The 19,398-nt window shown below is 46.2% G+C and overlaps 1 protein-coding gene across 1 annotated transcript in view; it reads right to left on the bottom strand.

Annotated features, from left to right (window-relative positions):
* Nucleotides 1–19,398, bottom strand: part of gabrb3 (gamma-aminobutyric acid type A receptor subunit beta3) — a 52,306-nt gene that overhangs the window by 16,973 nt on the left and 15,935 nt on the right. Inside the window, exons 6-7 of the mRNA XM_029695354.1 lie at nt 5,211–5,348; nt 1,340–1,492 (exon numbers count right to left, since the gene is read on the bottom strand). Coding sequence (XP_029551214.1) covers nt 1,340–1,492; nt 5,211–5,348 — 291 coding nt within the window. The remainder of the gene's footprint in view (nt 1–1,339; nt 1,493–5,210; nt 5,349–19,398) is intronic.

The raw sequence follows: 19,398 nt of genomic DNA, 5'->3' as shown, positions 1-19,398 counted from the left end.
TACTGCTCCCTTGGATTCCCCACTCTACTGCTCCCCTGGATTCCCCACTCTACTGCTCCCTTGGATTCCCCACTCTACTGCTCCCTTGGATTCCCCTTTCGGACCTGCTTACCCTGTCCCAAACCCTCTCACTCCAGCCTCAGCCTCCGCACCTGCTTTCTAGCAACCCCCCCAAGCTTCCCCTGACCTGCACCCCATCTTCCCCACTGTGTTTCAATAAATACCTTGGTTACCTCCTCCCAATCTCCTCGTCTGAGTCTGCTCTTGGGTTTCCCTGTTCCACTCTGCGTAACACTCTATAGACCAAGTCACTGGTCATATCCTGACATGGTCTCTCCTATCACTGCTATGAGGATGGACCTCTCTTCTTCTCTCTATACACCAAGTCACTCAGCTCTGTCATATCCTCACATGGTCTCTCCTATCATTGCTATGAGGATGGACCTCTCTTCTTCTCTCTATAGACCAAGTCACTGGTCATATCCTCACATGGTCTCTCCTATCACTGCTATGAGGATGGACCTCTCCTCTTCTCTCTATACACCAAGTCACTCAGCTCTGTCATATCCTCACATGGTCTCTCCTATATTTGCAATACAGATGACACTCAACTACTTTTCTCCTTCCTCTCCTCTGACTCCCAGGTGGTCCACCACATCAAGGTCAATATCGACAAGACAGAGCTGCTCTTCCTCCCGGGGAATGCCTGCACCGTTCAAAGACCTTGCTATCACAGTTAACAACTCCACAGTGTTGTCCTCCCAGAGTGCAAAGAACCTGGCATGACCCTGGATAACACCCTGTCATTCTCTGCAAACATCAAAGCAGTGACTCACACCTGCAGGTTCATGCTCTACTCGCTGTTGTCTGGGCTCCCAGCTTGTGCCATTAAACCCCTGCAATTTATCCAAAACGCTGCAAGCCACTTGGTTTTCAACCTTCCTAAGTTCTCCCATGTCACCCCACTCCTCCAGACACTCTACTGGCTTCCAGTCAAAACTCACATCCACTACCAGACCATGGCGCTTACCTACGGAGCAGCAAGAGGAAATGGCCCTCCCTACCTTCAGGCTATGATCAAACTCTATACCCCATCCCGAGCTCTCCCTTCTGGTGGAACCAGGTTCCCCCTGAAGGTAGGACAGCAGAGTCCCTGGCCATGTACCCAAAACATCTGAAACCTCTTCAAAGAGTATCTTAAATAACACCACAGCAAAAAAAATAACCTCGCACTCTGTGTCCCAATGCACTGGCTCAGAGTGCTCTCTCTCTCTCTCCCTCTCTCCCTCTCTCCCTCTCTCCCTCCCTCCCTCCCGAGGTCAGTTTTTAAAGGCAGTACCTAAAGCCACTCTGGCAGCGGAGGCGTCGTAGTTGATCCAGAAGGAGACCCAGGACAGGATGGTGATCAGGATAGAGGGCATGTACGTCTGGAGGATAAAGTAGCCGATGTTCCTCTTTAGCTTGAAGCTCAGAGACAGACGTGGGTAGGCACCTGTAGGGAAAACAATACTGCGTCTTATTTCAAGACAGACATACAGAATGTCCTGGACTAGACTGTACTAACTAGAGACAGTCTTGGGAAGGCACCTGTCTATAGGAACGCAACATAGTTCAAGTGGGAGAAGATGGAAAAAGTGACAGTACCGCTGCTTAGCTCAAGCGGCACAAACACAGTGATGGGCCCATCTTATGTCGTGGCTTGGTTCACGTTCCCATAGCAACGGCAGCATAGGTGAGTTTTCGTAAACCATGGTAACAAGCAAGCCTGGACCAAACTCCAAATGATTTGTTCGCAACTTAGCATCGAGACCACAATGGAAATGGAAATTTAATTTCTCAGTATAATAATAAACGTTTATGTTTTATGCTTACAGTTTTTCCTCAATCGCGTACAATCATTTTCTGGAACAATGGATTTTTAAAACAGAGTGTGCACGAGAGAAAGAACTCCGGCCTTTTGCTAAACTGTCAAAATGTAGTTGCCTTCTCAAAACATAAATAAGTTCATCAAAACTATATTATACCGTCAAAATAGCAAAAACATTCATCAAATACTCAGAGCAGGCAGTAGACTATAGCTTCAGTAATACTCAGAATAGACAGCAGGCTATAGCTTCAGTAATAGAATAGACAGTTGGCTATAGCTTCAGTAATAGAATAGACAGTAGGCTATAGCTTCAGTAATACTCAGAATAGACAGTAGGCTATAGCTTCAGTAATAGAATAGACAGCAGGCTATAGCTTCAGTAATAGAATAGACAGCAGGCTATAGCTTCAGTAATACTCAGAATAGACAGTAGGCTATAGCTTCAGTAATAGAATAGACAGCAGGCTATAGCTTCAGTAATAGAATAGACAGTAGGCTATAGCTTCAGTAATAGAATAGACAGTAGACTATAGCTTCAGTAATACTCAGAATAGACAGCAGGCTATAGCTTCAGTAATAGAATAGACAGTAGGCTATAGCTTCAGTAATAGAGTAGACAGTAGGCTATAGCTTCAGTAATACTCAGAATAGACAGTAGGCTATAGCTTCAGTAATAGAATAGACAGTAGGCTATAGCTTCAGTAATAGAATAGACAGTAGTCTATAGCTTCAGTAATAGAATAGACAGTAGACTATAGCTTCAGTAATAGAATAGACAGCAGGCTATAGCTTCAGTAATACTCAGAATAGACAGTAGGCTATAGCTTCAGTAATAGAATAGACAGTAGGCTATAGCTTCAGTAATAGAATAGACAGTAGGCTATAGCTTCAGTAATAGAATAGACAGTAGACTATAGCTTCAGTAATACTCAGAATAGACAGCAGGCTATAGCTTCAGTAATAGAATAGACAGTAGGCTATAGCTTCAGTAATAGAATAAACAGTCGGCTATAGCTTCAGTAATAGAATAGACAGCAGGCTATAGCTTCAGTAATAGAATAAACAGTCGGCTATAGCTTCAGTAATAGAATAGACAGTAGACTATAGCTTCAGTAATAGAATAGACAGCAGGCTATAGCTTCAGTAATAGAATAGACAGTAGACTATAGCTTCAGTAATAGAATAGACAGTAGGCTATAGCTTCAGTAATAGAGTAGACAGTAGGCTATAGCTTCAGTAATAGAATAGACAGTAGGCTATAGCTTCAGTAATAGAATAGACAGTAGGCTATAGCTTCAGTAATACTCAGAATAGACAGTAGGCTATAGCTTCAGTAATAGAGTAGACAGTAGGCTATAGCTTCAGTAATAGAATAGACAGTAGTCTATAGCTTCAGTAATAGAATAGACAGTAGGCTATAGCTTCAGTAATAGAATAGACAGTAGTCTATAGCTTCAGTAATAGAGTAGACAGTAGGCTATAGCTTCAGTAATAGAATAGACAGTAGTCTATAGCTTCAGTAATAGAGTAGACAGTAGGCTATAGCTTCAGTAATAGAATAGACAGTAGGCTATAGCTTCAGTAATAGAATAGACAGTAGGCTATAGCTTCAGTAATACTCAGAATAGACAGTAGGCTATAGCTTCAGTAATAGAATAGAAAGTAGGCTATAGCTTCAGTAATACTCAGAATAGACAGTAGGCTATAGCTTCAGTAATAGAGTAGACAGTAGGCTATAGCTTCAGAAATAGAATAGACAGTAGGCTATAGCTTCAGTAATAGAGTAGACAGTAGGCTATAGCTTCAGTAATAGAATAGACAGTAGGCTATAGCTTCAGTAATAGAATAGACAGTAGGCTATAGCTTCAGTAATAGAATAGACAGTAGGCTATAGCTTCAGTAATAGAATAGACAGTAGGCTATAGCTTCAGTAATTCTCAGAATAGACAGTAGGCTATAGCTTCAGTAATAGAGTAGACAGTAGGCTATAGGTTCAGTAATAGAATAGACAGTAGGCTATAGCTTCAGTAATAGAATAGACAGCAGGCTATAGCTTCAGTAATACTCAGAATAGACAGTAGGCTATAGCTTCAGTAATAGAATAGACAGTAGGCTATAGCTTCAGTAATAGAATAGACAGTAGGCTATAGCTTCAGTAATAGAATAGACAGTAGGCTATAGCTTCAGTAATAGAATAGACAGTAGACTATAGCTTCAGTAATACTCAGAATAGACAGTAGGCTATAGCTTCAGTAATAGAATAGACAGTAGGCTATAGCTTCAGTAATACTCAGAATAGACAGTAGGCTATAGCTTCAGTAATACTCAGAATAGACAGCAGGCTATAGCTTCAGTAATACTCAGAATAGACAGCAGGCTATAGCTTCAGTAATACTCAGAATAGACAGTAGGCTATAGCTTCAGTAATAGAATAGACAGCAGGCTATAGCTTCAGTAATACTCAGAATAGACAGTAGGCTATAGCTTCAGTAATACTCAGAATAGACAGCAGGCTATAGCTTCAGTAATACTCAGAATAGACAGCAGGCTATAGCTTCAGTAATACTCAGAATTGACAGTAGGCTATAGCTTCAGTAATAGAATAGACAGTAGGCTATAGCTTCAGTAATAGAGTAGACAGTAGGCTATAGCTTCAGTAATAGAATAGACAGTAGACTATAGCTTCAGTAATAGAGTAGACAGTAGGCTATAGCTTCAGTAATACTCAGAATAGACAGTAGGCTATAGCTTCAGTAATAGAATAGACAGTAGGCTATAGCTTCAGTAATACTCAGAATAGACAGTAGATTATAGCTTCAGTAATAGAATAGACAGTAGACTATTGTTTGTCTAATAAACAACAGAAACTTTATCAAAGGGTGTTGGTCTGGTTTCTCTAACAAACAACATATGAATCACAAAAGAGTGCGCCAATTATTTTGACAATGATACCAAACATGGGGACTGTATAATATGATCATGATAAGTGTTACAGTAACTTTGAAACTCTGAAACCCCACCTCTTTAAGGAATACCTGGGATAGGATAAAGTAATCCTTCTACCCCCCCCCCCCATCCCCTTTAAAAGATTTAGATGCACTATTGTAAAGTGGTTGTTCTACTGGATATTATAGGTGAATGCACCAATTTGTAAGTCGCTCTGGATAAGAGTGTCTGCTAAATGACTTAAATGTAAATGTAAATGTAAACTTTCACAAAACTCCCAGGTTTCCCAGAAATCCTAGTTGGAGGAATGTAGATTCCCTCCTGATTCGGGGAATCATCAACCCTACATTTCTGGAAAAGCAACCCTAATCATGGCACTCCATGGCTGTTACTGTACCTGTGGAAAAAACCACATTTCTGGAAACCAGTTTGTAGTCCATGATGGAGAACTGCGGTAGCTCGATGCGGGTCACTCCTGTCACAGCATTCTCCCCTCCTTTCCAGTAGAACTCTATGTCATCTGTGGTATAGCCATCTGTAACGTAGAAACACACAGGCATGAAACACAGAAACACACAGTCATCTGTAACACAGAAACACACAGCCATCTGTAACACAGAAACACACAGCCATCTGTAACGTAGAAACACACAGGCATGAAACACAGAAACACACAGGCATGAAACACAGAAACACACAGGCACGCGCAGTACTTCGTTCATTATTCAACATAATAGAACGTGAGTCTGACGAGAAATAATGTATTGTAGTTTTATCCCCGCTATCGAATGCAGTGAACTACTAAATAAAGTAAAATATAGGTTACGTAACCCAAGCCAACACACAAAAGCGCTAACTTACACTAGCCTCGTCATTCATTTAGATGAATTAATCTGTAAACTATGTCATTAGCATTCAGGCTAAGTGACATTTGTGGCTCGTGATGACAGAGTATGATGAAGTCCTGTGAATCACAGAGAGAGCAGAGGCTCATGGGTAATAGATAGTTACATGAGGATGATGTAAATCTACCATTAGCCTGATGTCTAGCTGACAACGTGTTTGTGTCCCCAATGGCACCCTATTCCAGGTCAAAAGTAGTGCACTATATAGGGTATAGGGCTCTGGTCTATAGTAGTGCACTATATAGGGTATAGGGCTCTGGTCTAAAGTAGTGCACTATATAGGGAATAGGGCTCTGGTCTATAGTAGTGCACTATATAGGGAATAGGGCTCTGGTCTAAAGTAGTGCACTATATAGGGAATAGGGCTCTGGTCTATAGTAGTGCACTATATAGGGAATAGGGCTCTGGTCTATAGTAGTGCACTATATAGGGAATAGGGTGCCATTTTAGGCACAACCTGACAGTGTTTCCAGTCTCATTGGTAGGAAGACCAACAGAAACGCTGTTTATGGCTGTTCATTAGTCACCTTCAGCAGTTTTAATGGGAGACGTGTACTGATGAGTTAGGAGACATCATGGATCAGAGTGGAGTTAGGAGACATCATGGATCAGAGTGGAGTTAGGAGACATCATGGATCAGAGTGGAGTTAGGAGACATCATGGATCAGAGTACAGAGTCCACTCCCTCTGTCTCGATCTCCCTCTCGATCTGTCTTTGTCAAACTTCTTATATGATTGTTGCGTCAAAAGACAGGTATTCATATTCAAGGCGTTCAGATTTTCAACTGATTTCAAAGATAAAACACCAGCAGGGGGCGAAAGATTGTATGCATTGTGGAACCCATCATTAGCTTGTGTTTCCCTGGGGAACATATATACTGGTGCACCTTTGTGATAGCAGGTGGTGAAATGTTTGGTGGAAAAGCATTTCACTGGAAGTCCTTCACGGAAGAGGAGACTCTCATCCATACACATTCAGCTTATTTAGGATTCTGGAGACTCAACCGGTAGGCACATGGACATTATTGTGTAAAATTGTTGCCAGTTAGGTGTTTATTTGTGTTGAGAATTGAGACCAATTGTCTAATTTAGTATATAGTATAATTTAGATAATATGATTACATTAAGATTATATATTTATTTTGAAATGACCTTACTTGAAGTAATGTATATTTATTTTTGTGTTTTGCCTTTAAAGGTTATCAACCTAACTAACTAACTAATTAACTAGCTAACTAAAGAACTAATTAACTAACTGACTAAAGAAATAAAAGAAGTCAGAAGAAAATTGAGTTGTCCCTTGCGTCCTTCAGTCCTTAAAGGCCTTTTTCAAGTTTGGGCAAAGAGCTGCAGTGTGAACCATACACAACTTGACAGTTGATAACCGCGTGGCAGTGAAGACTAAAGGATTAACGGCCTGAAGTCAGGAAAGCTGTCGTCGCAGAGAGGAATATTGACTGACATCTCAACATGGCGGAGGAAGCTCTTGGAATAACAGTGAAGGAGCTGAAGCAAAAAAGAACTTTAGCTAAAAGCACTTTTACCAAGCAGGCAAACTTCCTCAGCAGAGTCGCAAAGCACATGACTAAAAGAGAACTACAAGAGGAGTTCAAGAAGCTCAAGTCGGAGGCGAGGACGGTCAGTGAGACAAATGACGAGTACAGGGCTGGCCTTCTGGCAGACATTGAAGCTGGAACCGATGAGGGTGAAGAAGCTGAACTGAGCAAGGAGAAGCAGACTGAAGTTGAGAAGACGTTCCAAGAATGCGAAGCACGATTGGATGAAGTCAGGGAGATGGTCCAGTCCAATCTATGGCCTAGATATGTCGAAAATGAGGTGAAGTCTGCAATCCATGAAGCCGAGACAGCCTGTGATGGAGTTGCTCAGATACCTGTTACCGCTGTAAACAGAGATGGCTTTGAGCTACGGTGGGATTGTGTGAAAACACAAGTCCAAAATGCAATCGCAAGCCTAGCAGAGTGGGAGATGTGGATTCCGGTGGCAGAAAAGGAAAGGCTCGGAGGGAGAGTGAAGGATCTGAAGGCATTCGGCAACAACCTTGAAGCAAGGAGGGCAGGATTTCTCACAGCACAAATAATTGCAGAAGACGAGAGAGACAGAGGGAGAGTGCCGCAGGTGCCCATGGCAGCTCCACAACCGACACTGAGGATAAAGCCAATCTGTCTACCCAAGTTCAGTGGGTATAAAAGGAACTTCCATCGATGGAGAAGAGACTGGGAGAGTCTGCAAAAGCAGGGGGAACCAACAGGCTCAGTCGAGGTAAAGAGGATCCAACTCATTGACAGTATAGATGAGAGGATATGCAGAGGCCTCCGTTTGTCTTCTTACAACACTGCTGAGGACATGTTCAGGCTGCTGGAGAACAGATATGGAAACAAGTCTACAATTGCCTTGGAGATAATGGAGGATCTGGAGAAAATTCCTGCTTTAAGGGCAAATCAGCCTAGAAAAGTTATCGACATGATCCAAACTATAGAGAAGGCCCTGGATGACCTTACGGAGCTTGGAAACACAGGAGCCATCAACAACCCTCTAGTGATCAGATCCATAGAAAGCAAGTTACCTGACAACATCAAGAGAGAGTGGCTTGTCTTCATGGTTAATCCGAGGAATAATGTCACACCAGATAATCACTTTGAGAACCTTCTTAAATTCCTGAAAACACAAGAGGAAATTCTTGAAAAACTGGAGCAGCTGGGAGTGAGTGAAAGGCCAGAAAAGAGAAATGCTTGCATGGAGAGGAAATATGCGTCCACGCGGTCGTCCACAACGAAAGGAGGCTGTGTTGTGTGTGGTGATGAAAAGCACAGAGAAAATATATTATTTTGCAAGCGTTTCAAGGAACTGAAGCCGGTGGAAAAGTTGGCTGCTGTAGAAAAGCTGGGGGCCTGCAAGAGGTGCTTGGTCTGTCATGGAGAAGATGATGAATGCAAAGAGACATACCTGTGCAGGAACAGAAACTGTAAAAAAGACCACCATTTCTTTCTATGCCTGAAGGGAGACTTCAGGAGGAGTGACTCAGAAAGAAGACAATTCAATGTGAGAACGCGGACTGAGGAGCAGGAAGAATTTGTATCTAAACTCTCCCCAGAGATGGCAGACAAATTCAAGAGAGCGTTCACCAACATCACCGCAAAGACAAACTGTGGTGAAAAGATCCAGCTTGGAGAGATTGTGTCAAGTGCAGTAGAAGAATTGCCAGTTATTCTAATGCTGCTCGAGGTAACTGCCAATGCAGGACAAAAAATTGGAACCCTGATCGACTTGGCATCGGACACAAATTATATCACCCACAGAGCTGTCAGGAGATTAAATCTTCGAAGTGAAAACATCACTTTAGTCGTCCATGGAGTTGGGGGGATGGCCATGAAGGTTAAAACCAGAAGATATCTCCTCAGAGTGAGGGTCAAAATGCCTAGAGGCACAGAAAGAGCCCATGAGCTTGTCTGCTATGGTTTGAATGAAATTGCCAACATCCACAGAGTCATCAAACCTGAGCAACTCAAGAAGTTCTTCCCAGAAGTCAGTCTAGGAGATCTGAGGAGACCTGAGAGCATTGAGCTACTGATAAGCCACCGCGAGGGAAGACTTGCTCCGCAAAGAGTGAAGGTGATTGGAGACCTTGTCTTATGGGAGAGCCCGCTAGGAAAGATTGTTGGTGGAGCACATCCAGATCTGTTTGAAGAAGTTGATATGGCCGCGCACAGGTCTGGAACGCAATTTGCTCGATCCATGAGAGCAACCGCTGTCAAGTATCAAGAGAACTAAAACACAAGAGTTCACAGCTGAAACCAAAAGCATAGTTGCTCGCAGAGAGTTCTTGGATTGGTGGAAATGGGATAGCATTGGAGCAGCTTGCGAACCGAAGTGTGGAGGATGCCGGTGCGGAAATTGTCAACCAGGAGGCAAGGAAATGACTCTGAGTGAGGAAAGGGAGCTGGAGATCATAAGGAAAGGCCTCACCTACATCAAAGCAGATGCTCACAGCGATAAACCGCACTGGGACACAAAATACCCCTGGATTCAAGATCCAAGTTCCTTTCCCTACAACAGGAGTGGGGTTGAAGCCACCTTCTTAAGAACAGAGAAACAACTCAAGAAAGAGCCAGAGTGGAAAATAGCATACACAGCTCAAGTACAGGAAATGGTGGAGAGAAGAGCAGCAAAGAAACTCACCAAAGAGATGATCGCCAGCTGGAAAGGACCAGTATGGTATGTCAGCCACTTGGTGGCGCCAAACCCACACTCTGTCACTACACCTGTGCGACTGGTATGGAACAGCAGCCAGAAGTTTAAAGGGGTCAGCATGAATGACCTGCTGCTGAAAGGGCCTGATGTCCTCAATCCCATCCGAGCAGTACTACTCAGGTTCAGAAGAGGTGTCCATGCTGCTCTTGGCGACATCAGGAAGATGTACAATTCGGTGTGGTTAGAAAACCTGGAGATGCATCTCCACAGATTTCTCTGGAGAAACACTGAGGAGGAAGAGATTGAAGAGTATGCCATCACCAGAGTCAACATTGGCGATCGACCAGCAGGGTGCATTGCACAACTGGCCATGAGAGAGACAGCAAAACTGCCCATGTTCGCTCACCGGGAGGAGGACGTAGGATCCTTGAAGAGGATGCCTATGTCGATGACATCCTGACTTCCCATAATGACTTACAAAAGCTGGACAAGGACACCAAAGGAGTTGAAGAGATCCTGAGGACAGGCGGATTCTTCCTCAAACCCTGGGTCCGGTCAGGCCAAAGTGGGAGGCAGGAAATCGTACCCGGAGAACAAGGAGCGGTGTCAGGGACAGTACTTATTCTCCCAAACCAGATGAGGAAAGGAGACAATAAAGCCCTTGGAGTTGGATACCTTGGTGAAGAGGACAAACTGTACCTAATGACTTCAATCAATTTCTCAAAGAGGAAAAAGAAGATGAGAGTCGGACAAAATCTCCTTGAAGAAGAGGTGAGAGGGAAAACTCCAAACCCACTGACGAGAAGAGAACTGCTAAGCCAAGTAGCTAGCCTGTATGACCCAATAGGCCTCGTCACACCTGCCAAACAAAAGGGCGCCATTCTTGTCAGAAAGGCGTTTCAAGAAGCTGGAGGCAGAACTCTGACCCGAAACACGTGGGACAAACCTCTGTCTGAACAATTGAGAGAAGAAGCCATCAAACTGTTTGAGGAGTACACACGTCTTAGCCAAATCACCTTCCACAGAAGCCTCACACCAGTCAACTGGATTGGTAAACCTTGGGGAATAACATTCTCTGACGGAAGTGAGAAGAGCTATGGAGCCGTAGTGTACTTCAGATGGGAAACCGAGCAAGGCATCCAAGTCAGGTTGGTTGAGTCCAAAGCAAAACTCACACCTTTGGACCAAAAGGGGGAGGCAGTGAAAGCTGAAATCTGCGGTGCTGTCTGCGCAGCACGACTTCGAAAGTACGTTGAAAAACACAGTCGTATAGAAATTGAACGATGGCTCCATCTGCTGGACAGTCAAACTGTGGTGGGAGCTATCCAGACAGACAGTTATGGGTATCAATCTTTCTTCGCGAACAGAGTTGGAGAGATCCAGAAATCCACATCTGTCGAAGACTGGTGGTGGATCCCGGGAGGCCTGAACAGTGCTGACATCATAACAAGAGGGGCAGCCCCGGAAGACCTCCAAGAAGATTCCATGTGGCAAAATGGGCCAGCGTTCCTGCGGCAACCCATGGAAGAGTGGCCACAGAAGTCAGCCAAAGAAATTGCAGCTTATGCCAAGGAAGGCATAAACAAACTTCAAAGGAAATATTTCTCTGCAGCACTGACCAGAGCGCAGGCGAAGAGAAACAAGAATGACGTACTTCCTGAAGTTGAAGTTCAGAAGGAAAGTCAGAGTGATGCACAGCAAAGCAGGCAAAATAACCCAGATGAACCTAAGACTAAGATCCGAAGACCACCAGCTGGCTCTGCGGTAACAAGACTGATTGACATCAGGAAATTCAGCAGCCTGACCAGGCTGATCCGAGTCACTGCCTGGGTTTGGAGAGCTGCAACGAAATGGAAAGAAGTGTTGACCAGGAATTCAGCCTCAGATAAACCAAAGTGGGAGGAAATTCTTTCAACAAACTGGAAGTCCAGAGGCAAACAAGCTGTACTCACTGTTGGGGAGTGTGAAGATGCACTAAGAGACCTGTTCCTTGCAGCTCAAGAAGGTATAACCTTTCAAGGCACCACTCTCAACAGACTCGCTGTTTACAGAGATGAAGAGACTGGGCTCTTGGTTTGTGGAGGGAGGTTCAAGATCTTTGATGAGGACGAGACTGCTGTACCAATTCTACCATATGAGGCATGGATATCCACTCTCCTAGCCCAAGAGGCTCATGATGCAAACCATGAAGAAATAGCAGGTACACTCCTCCGGATGAGGAAGAAAGCCTGGGTGTTAAAAGGCCGGAAGCTGGCTAAAAAGAGAGTTGACAACTGTGTGGTGTGCAGAAAGGCTAGGGCCAGAAAGTGCCAACAGATCATGAGTGACCTTCCACCCGAGCGTATAACACCAGCCAGACCATTTGAGTATACAACAGTGGACTTATTTGGACCATATGAAATCAAGGACGAGGTGAGAAAGAAAGTCAAGCTCAAGGTGTGGGGAATTGTCTTCTGCTGTATGGCATCAGGAGCTATACACACAGATGTTGTCAGTGACCAGTCAACTGAAGGCTTCTTACTGGCCTACCAAAGATTCACGGCACTGAGAGGGCATCCAAAGAATCTGTGGTCAGATCCTGGAAAGAACTTTGTGGGTGCCAGACCTGCCCTCAAAGAGCTCTACCACTTCCTGGATCAACAAATTACATCTGAGCTTGAAAATGAAGCTTCAAAGCATGGAACAGAGTGGAGCTGGAAGATCCACCCAGCAGACTCCCCTCAGAGGAATGGTGCTGCAGAAGCAGCTGTTCGCACTGTGAAGCGGGCCTTGCACAATATGAGAGGCGAAGGACTCTTCACATGGAGTGAGTTTCAAACATTTATGTTCATGGCTGCTAACCTTGCCAATGAAAGGCCCATAGATGCCAGGACTCAGAGCCGGGAGGACTGCATAGAATACATCAGCCCTAATTCTCTTCTGCTTGGAAGGACTGGACCTAGGGGAGACTTAGGAAGCTTTGAGTTTGAAGACAACTCCTACAAACGGTTAAGAGTCATTCAAGCAGAAGTTAACTGGTTCTGGAGGAAGTGGAGTCAGTTGGCTGGACCTAACCTGTTTGTGAGGAGTAAGTGGCACACAAAGCAGCGAAACGTGGCCGTTGGAGACGTCGTCTGGCTTGCAGACCAGAACGCTTTGAGGAGTCAGTATAAGCTTGGTAGGGTCGTCAATGTCAACGCTGACAAGGAGGACATTGTGAGAGATGCAAATATACGAACCTTCCCAAGTTATCCTATCTCAACTTTGAAGCATGTTTGTGGAGACAAAGCAAAGAAACGTTCTACCAAAATCCCTGCTACAATTCTTCACAGGGACGTCAGGCGTTTGGTTGTGTTATTACCTGTAGAAGAGCAGAAGTAAAGCCATCGAAGATGGAGCCGATGTGACCTCCTTGGGTTCAAGAACCAGGAGATCAAGTGGGAGGTGTTGCGTCAAAAGACAGGTATTCATATTCAAGGCGTTCAGATTTTCAACTGATTTCAAAGATAAAACACCAGCAGGGGGCGAAAGATTGTATGCATTGTGGAACCCATCATTAGCTTGTGTTTCCCTGGGGAACATATATACTGGTGCACCTTTGTGATAGCAGGTGGTGAAATGTTTGGTGGAAAAGCATTTCACTGGAAGTCCTTCACGGAAGAGGAGACTCTCATCCATACACATTCAGCTTATTTAGGATTCTGGAGACTCAACCGGTAGGCACATGGACATTATTGTGTAAAATTGTTGCCAGTTAGGTGTTTATTTGTGTTGAGAATTGAGACCAATTGTCTAATTTAGTATATAGTATAATTTAGATAATATGATTACATTAAGATTATATATTTATTTTGAAATGACCTTACTTGAAGTAATGTATATTTATTTTTGTGTTTTGCCTTTAAAGGTTATCAACCTAACTAACTAACTAATTAACTAGCTAACTAAAGAACTAATTAACTAACTGACTAAAGAAATAAAAGAAGTCAGAAGAAAATTGAGTTGTCCCTTGCGTCCTTCAGTCCTTAAAGGCCTTTTTCAAGTTTGGGCAAAGAGCTGCAGTGTGAACCATACACAACTTGACAGTTGATAACCGCGTGGCAGTGAAGACTAAAGGATTAACGGCCTGAAGTCAGGAAAGCTGTCGTCGCAGAGAGGAATATTGACTGACATCTCAACATGGCGGAGGAAGCTCTTGGAATAACAGTGAAGGAGCTGAAGCAAAAAAGAACTTTAGCTAAAAGCACTTTTACCAAGCAGGCAAACTTCCTCAGCAGAGTCGCAAAGCACATGACTAAAAGAGAACTACAAGAGGAGTTCAAGAAGCTCAAGTCGGAGGCGAGGACGGTCAGTGAGACAAATGACGAGTACAGGGCTGGCCTTCTGGCAGACATTGAAGCTGGAACCGATGAGGGTGAAGAAGCTGAACTGAGCAAGGAGAAGCAGACTGAAGTTGAGAAGACGTTCCAAGAATGCGAAGCACGATTGGATGAAGTCAGGGAGATGGTCCAGTCCAATCTATGGCCTAGATATGTCGAAAATGAGGTGAAGTCTGCAATCCATGAAGCCGAGACAGCCTGTGATGGAGTTGCTCAGATACCTGTTACCGCTGTAAACAGAGATGGCTTTGAGCTACGGTGGGATTGTGTGAAAACACAAGTCCAAAATGCAATCGCAAGCCTAGCAGAGTGGGAGATGTGGATTCCGGTGGCAGAAAAGGAAAGGCTCGGAGGGAGAGTGAAGGATCTGAAGGCATTCGGCAACAACCTTGAAGCAAGGAGGGCAGGATTTCTCACAGCACAAATAATTGCAGAAGACGAGAGAGACAGAGGGAGAGTGCCGCAGGTGCCCATGGCAGCTCCACAACCGACACTGAGGATAAAGCCAATCTGTCTACCCAAGTTCAGTGGGTATAAAAGGAACTTCCATCGATGGAGAAGAGACTGGGAGAGTCTGCAAAAGCAGGGGGAACCAACAGGCTCAGTCGAGGTAAAGAGGATCCAACTCATTGACAGTATAGATGAGAGGATATGCAGAGGCCTCCGTTTGTCTTCTTACAACACTGCCCTCCATGACACCTACAGCACTGGATGTCACAGGAAGGACAAAAGATCATCAAGGACCTCAGCCACCGAGAAAAGGCCTGTTCATCCGCTATCATCCAGAAGGCGAGGTCAGTACAGGTGCATCAAAGCTGGGACCGAGAGACTGAAAAACACCTTCTATTACAGACTGTTAAATAGCCATCAAATCAAATTATATTTGTCACATGCGCCGAATACAACAAGCGTAGACCTTACCGTGAAATGCTTACTTACAAACCCTTAACCAACAATGCAGTTCAAGAGTTAAGAAAATATTTACAAAATAAACTAAAGTGAAAAAAAATTATACAAAAATGAGTAACACAAGAAATGTACATCACAATAACAAGGCTATATACAGGTGGTATCGGTACCGAGTCAACGTGCGAGGGATACAGGTTAGTCAAGGTCATTTGTAAAGTGACTATGAATAGATAATAAACAGCGAGTAGTAACATAGAAATAGGCTATGTAGAACAAAAATACCTCTGACATGTTGAATGAGAAATAACGTTGACTCTATTAAGGGAATATCTATTTGCAACATTCAAGAATGCAAATTGGACCCACCCCCAAATTGGAGTGGTTCTAGGGTTTCTGGCATGATGGTGTAAAAACAAAGGGGGGGGGGCAATGTGTTAATAGTTTGGGTGGCCTTTAGCCTTTAGCTTGGTGCTGATGTTGCCTGTACTCCATGGCTTCTGGTTGGGAAATGTACGTACAGTCACTGTGGGGACGACGTCGTCAATGCACTTATTGATGAAGCCGGTGACTGGCATGCCATTGGATGAATACCGGAACATATTTCAGTCTGTGCAGCAAAACAGTCCTGTAGCGTAGCATCTGCGTCATCTGACCACGTCCATATTGAGCGAGTCACTACTTCCTGCTTTAGTTTTTGCTTGTAAATAGGAATCAGGAGGATAGAATTTTTGTCAGATTTGCCAAATGGAGGGCGAGGGAGAGCTTTGTATGCGTCTTTGTGTGTGGAATAAAGGTGGTTGCACATGCTGGTAGAAATGAGGTAAAATGGATTTAAGTTTGCCTGCATTAAATTCCCCGACCACTAGGAGTGCCGCTTCTGGATGAGCATTTTATTGTTTGCTTATTGCCTTATAGAGCTGGTTGAATGCGGTCTTAGTACCAGCATCGGTTTGTGGCTGTAAATAGACGGCTACGAATAATATAGATGAGAACTCTCTTGGTAGATAATGTGGTCTCCAGCTTATTATGAGGTACTCTACCTCAGGCGAGCAATACCTCGAGACTTCTTTAATAACTTCTTTAATAACTGCACCAGCAGTTATTGCCAAATAGACACACACACCCGCCCATCGTCTTACCAGACGTAACTGCTCTGTCCTGCCGATGCACCGATAAGCCAGCCAGCTCTATATTATCCGTCTCGTCGTTCAGCCACGTCTCGGTGAAACATAAGATCTTACAATTGTTATTGTCCCGTTGGTAGGATAGTCTTAATCGTAGATCGTCCAGTTTGTTTTTCAATGATTGCACCTTGGCCAATATTACGGAGGGTAGTAGTGGTTTACCTACTCGTCTGCAAATTCTTACAAGGCACCCCCCCCCCCCCCCTTTCCTCCGTCTTTTCCTCACGCTGATGACGGGGATTTGGGCCTTGTCTTGACAAAGCAGTATATCCTTCGCCTCGGGCTCATTAAAGAAAATATCCAGTTCGAGGTGAGTAATCGCTGTTCTGATGTCCAGAAGCTCTTTTAGGTCATAAGAGACGTTGGCAAGCAACATCATGTATAAAATAGGTTACAAACAATACGAAAAAACAAAATAGCACAGTTGGTTAGGAGCCCGTAAAACGGCAGCCATCCCCTCCGGCGCCATTATACCGTTACCAGCCGGCCTCCACCCAGTACCCTGCCCTGAACTTAGTCACCGTCACTAGCCGGCCTCCACCCAGTAACCTGCCCTGAAATTAGTCACCGTCACCAGCCGGCCTCCACCCAGTACCCTGCCCTGAACTTAGTTACCAGCCGGCCTCCACCCAGTACCCTGCTCTGAACTTAGTCACCGTCACCAGCCGGCCTCCACCCAGTAACTTGCCCTGAACTTAATTACCGTCACCAGCCGGCCTCCACCCAGTAACCTGCCCTGAACTTAGTCACCGTCACCAGCCGGCCTCCACCCAGTAACCTGCCCTGAACTTAGTTACCAGCCGGCCTCCACCCAGTACCCTGCCCTGAACTTAGTCACCGTCACCAGCCGGCCTCCACCCAGTACCCTGCCCTGAACTTAGTCACCGTCACCAGCCGGCCTCCACCCAGTAACCTGCCCTGAACTTAGTCACCGTCACCAGCCGGCCTCCACCCAGTAACCTGCCCTGAACTTAGTTACTGTCACTAGCCGGCCTCCACCCAGTAACCTGCCCTGAACTTAGTCACCAGCCGGCCTCCACCCAGTAACCTGCCCTGAACTTAGTTACTGTCACTAGCCGGCCTCCACCCAGTAACCTGCCCTGAACTTAGTCACCGTCACCAGCCGGCCTCCACCCAGTACCCTGCCCTGAACTTAGTCACCGTCACCAGCCGGCCTCCACCCAGTAACCTGCCCTGAACTTAGTCACCGTCACCAGCCGGCCTCCACCCAGTAACCTGCCCTGAACTTAGTTACTGTCACTAGCCGGCCTCCACCCAGTAACCTGCCCTGAACTTAGTCACCAGCCGGCCTCCACCCAGTAACCTGCCCTGAACTTAGTTACTGTCACTAGCCGGCCTCCACCCAGTAACCTGTCCTGAACTTAGTCACCGTCACCAGCCGGCCTCCACCCAGTAACCTGCCCTGAACTTAGTCACCGTCACCAGCCGGCCTCCACCCAGTACCCTGCCCTGAACTTAGTTACTGTCACTAGCCGGCCTCCACCCAGTACCCTGCCCTGAACTTAGTCACCAGCCGGCCTCCACCCAGTAACCTGCCCTGAAATTAGTCACCGTCACCAGCCGGCCTCCACCCAGTACCCTGCCCTGAACTTAGTTACCAGCCGGCCTCCACCCAGTACCCTGCCCTGAACTTAGTCACTGTTACCAGCCGGCCTCCACCCAGTCACCTGCCCTGAACTTAGTCACTGTTACCAGCCGGCCTCCACCCAGTAACCTGCCCTGAACTTAGTTACCAGCCGGCCTCCACCCAGTAACCTGCCCTGAACTTAGTTACTAGCCGGCCTCCACCCAGTACCCTGCCCTGAACTTAGTCACTGTTACCAGCCGGCCTCCACCCAGTAACCTGCCCTGAACTTAGTCACCAGCCGGCCTCCACCCAGTAACCTGCCCTGAAATTAGTCACCGTCACCAGCCGGCCTCCACCCAGTACCCTGCCCTGAACTTAGTCACCGTCACTAGCCGGCCTCCACCCAGTACCCCGCCCTGAACTTAGTCACCGTCACTAGCCGGCCTCCACCCAGTAACCTGCCCTGAACTTAGTCACCGTCACCAGCCGGTCTCCACCCAGTAACCTGCCCTGAACTTAGTCACTGTCACTAGCCGGCCTCCACCCAGTAACCTGCCCTGAACTTAGTCACCAGCCGGCCTCCACCCAGTAACCTGCCCTGAAATTAGTCACCGTCACCAGCCGGCCTCCACCCAGTACCCTGCCCTGAACTTAGTTACCAGCCGGCCTCCACCCAGTAACCTGCCCTGAACTTAGTCACCGTCACCAGCCGGCCTCCACCCAGTAACCTGCCCTGAACTTAGTTACCAGCCGGCCTCCACCCAGTAACCTGCCCTGAACTTAGTCACCGTCACCAGCCGGCCTCCACCCAGTAACCTGCCCTGAACTTAGTCACCGTCACCAGCCGGCCTCCACCCAGTAACCTGCCCTGAACTTAGTCACCGTCACCAGCCGGCCTCCACCCAGTAACCTGCCCTGAACTTAGTCACCGTCACCAGCCGGCCTCCACCCAGTAACCTGCCCTGAACTTAGTCACCAGCCGGCCTTCACCCAGTAACCTGCCCTGAACTTAGTCACCGTCACCAGCCGGCCTCCACCCAGTAACCTGCCCTGAACTTAGTCACCAGCCGGCCTCCACCCAGTAACCTGCCCTGAAATTAGTCACCGTCACCAGCCGGCCTCCACCCAGTCACCTGCCCTGAACTTAGTCACTGTTACCAGCCGGCCTCCACCCAGTAACTTGCCCTGAATTTAGTCACCAGCCGGCCTCCACCCAGTACCCTGCCCTGAACTTAGTCACCAGCCGGCCTCCACCCAGTACCCTGCCCTGAACTTAGTCACCGTCACCAGCCGGCCTCCACCCAGTAACCTGCCCTGAACTTAGTTACCAGCCGGTCTCCACCCAGTACCCTGCCCTGAACTTAGTCACTGTCACTAGCCGGCCTCCACCCAGTACCCCGCCCTGAACTTAGTCACCGTCACTGGCCGGCCT

The sequence above is a fragment of the Salmo trutta genome, chromosome 17 (assembly GCF_901001165.1).
Source record: "Salmo trutta chromosome 17, fSalTru1.1, whole genome shotgun sequence".
Lineage (NCBI taxonomy): Eukaryota > Metazoa > Chordata > Actinopteri > Salmoniformes > Salmonidae > Salmo > Salmo trutta.
The sequence above is the reverse complement of the archived record's forward strand: the minus strand, read 5'-3'. Positions and strand labels throughout refer to the sequence as shown.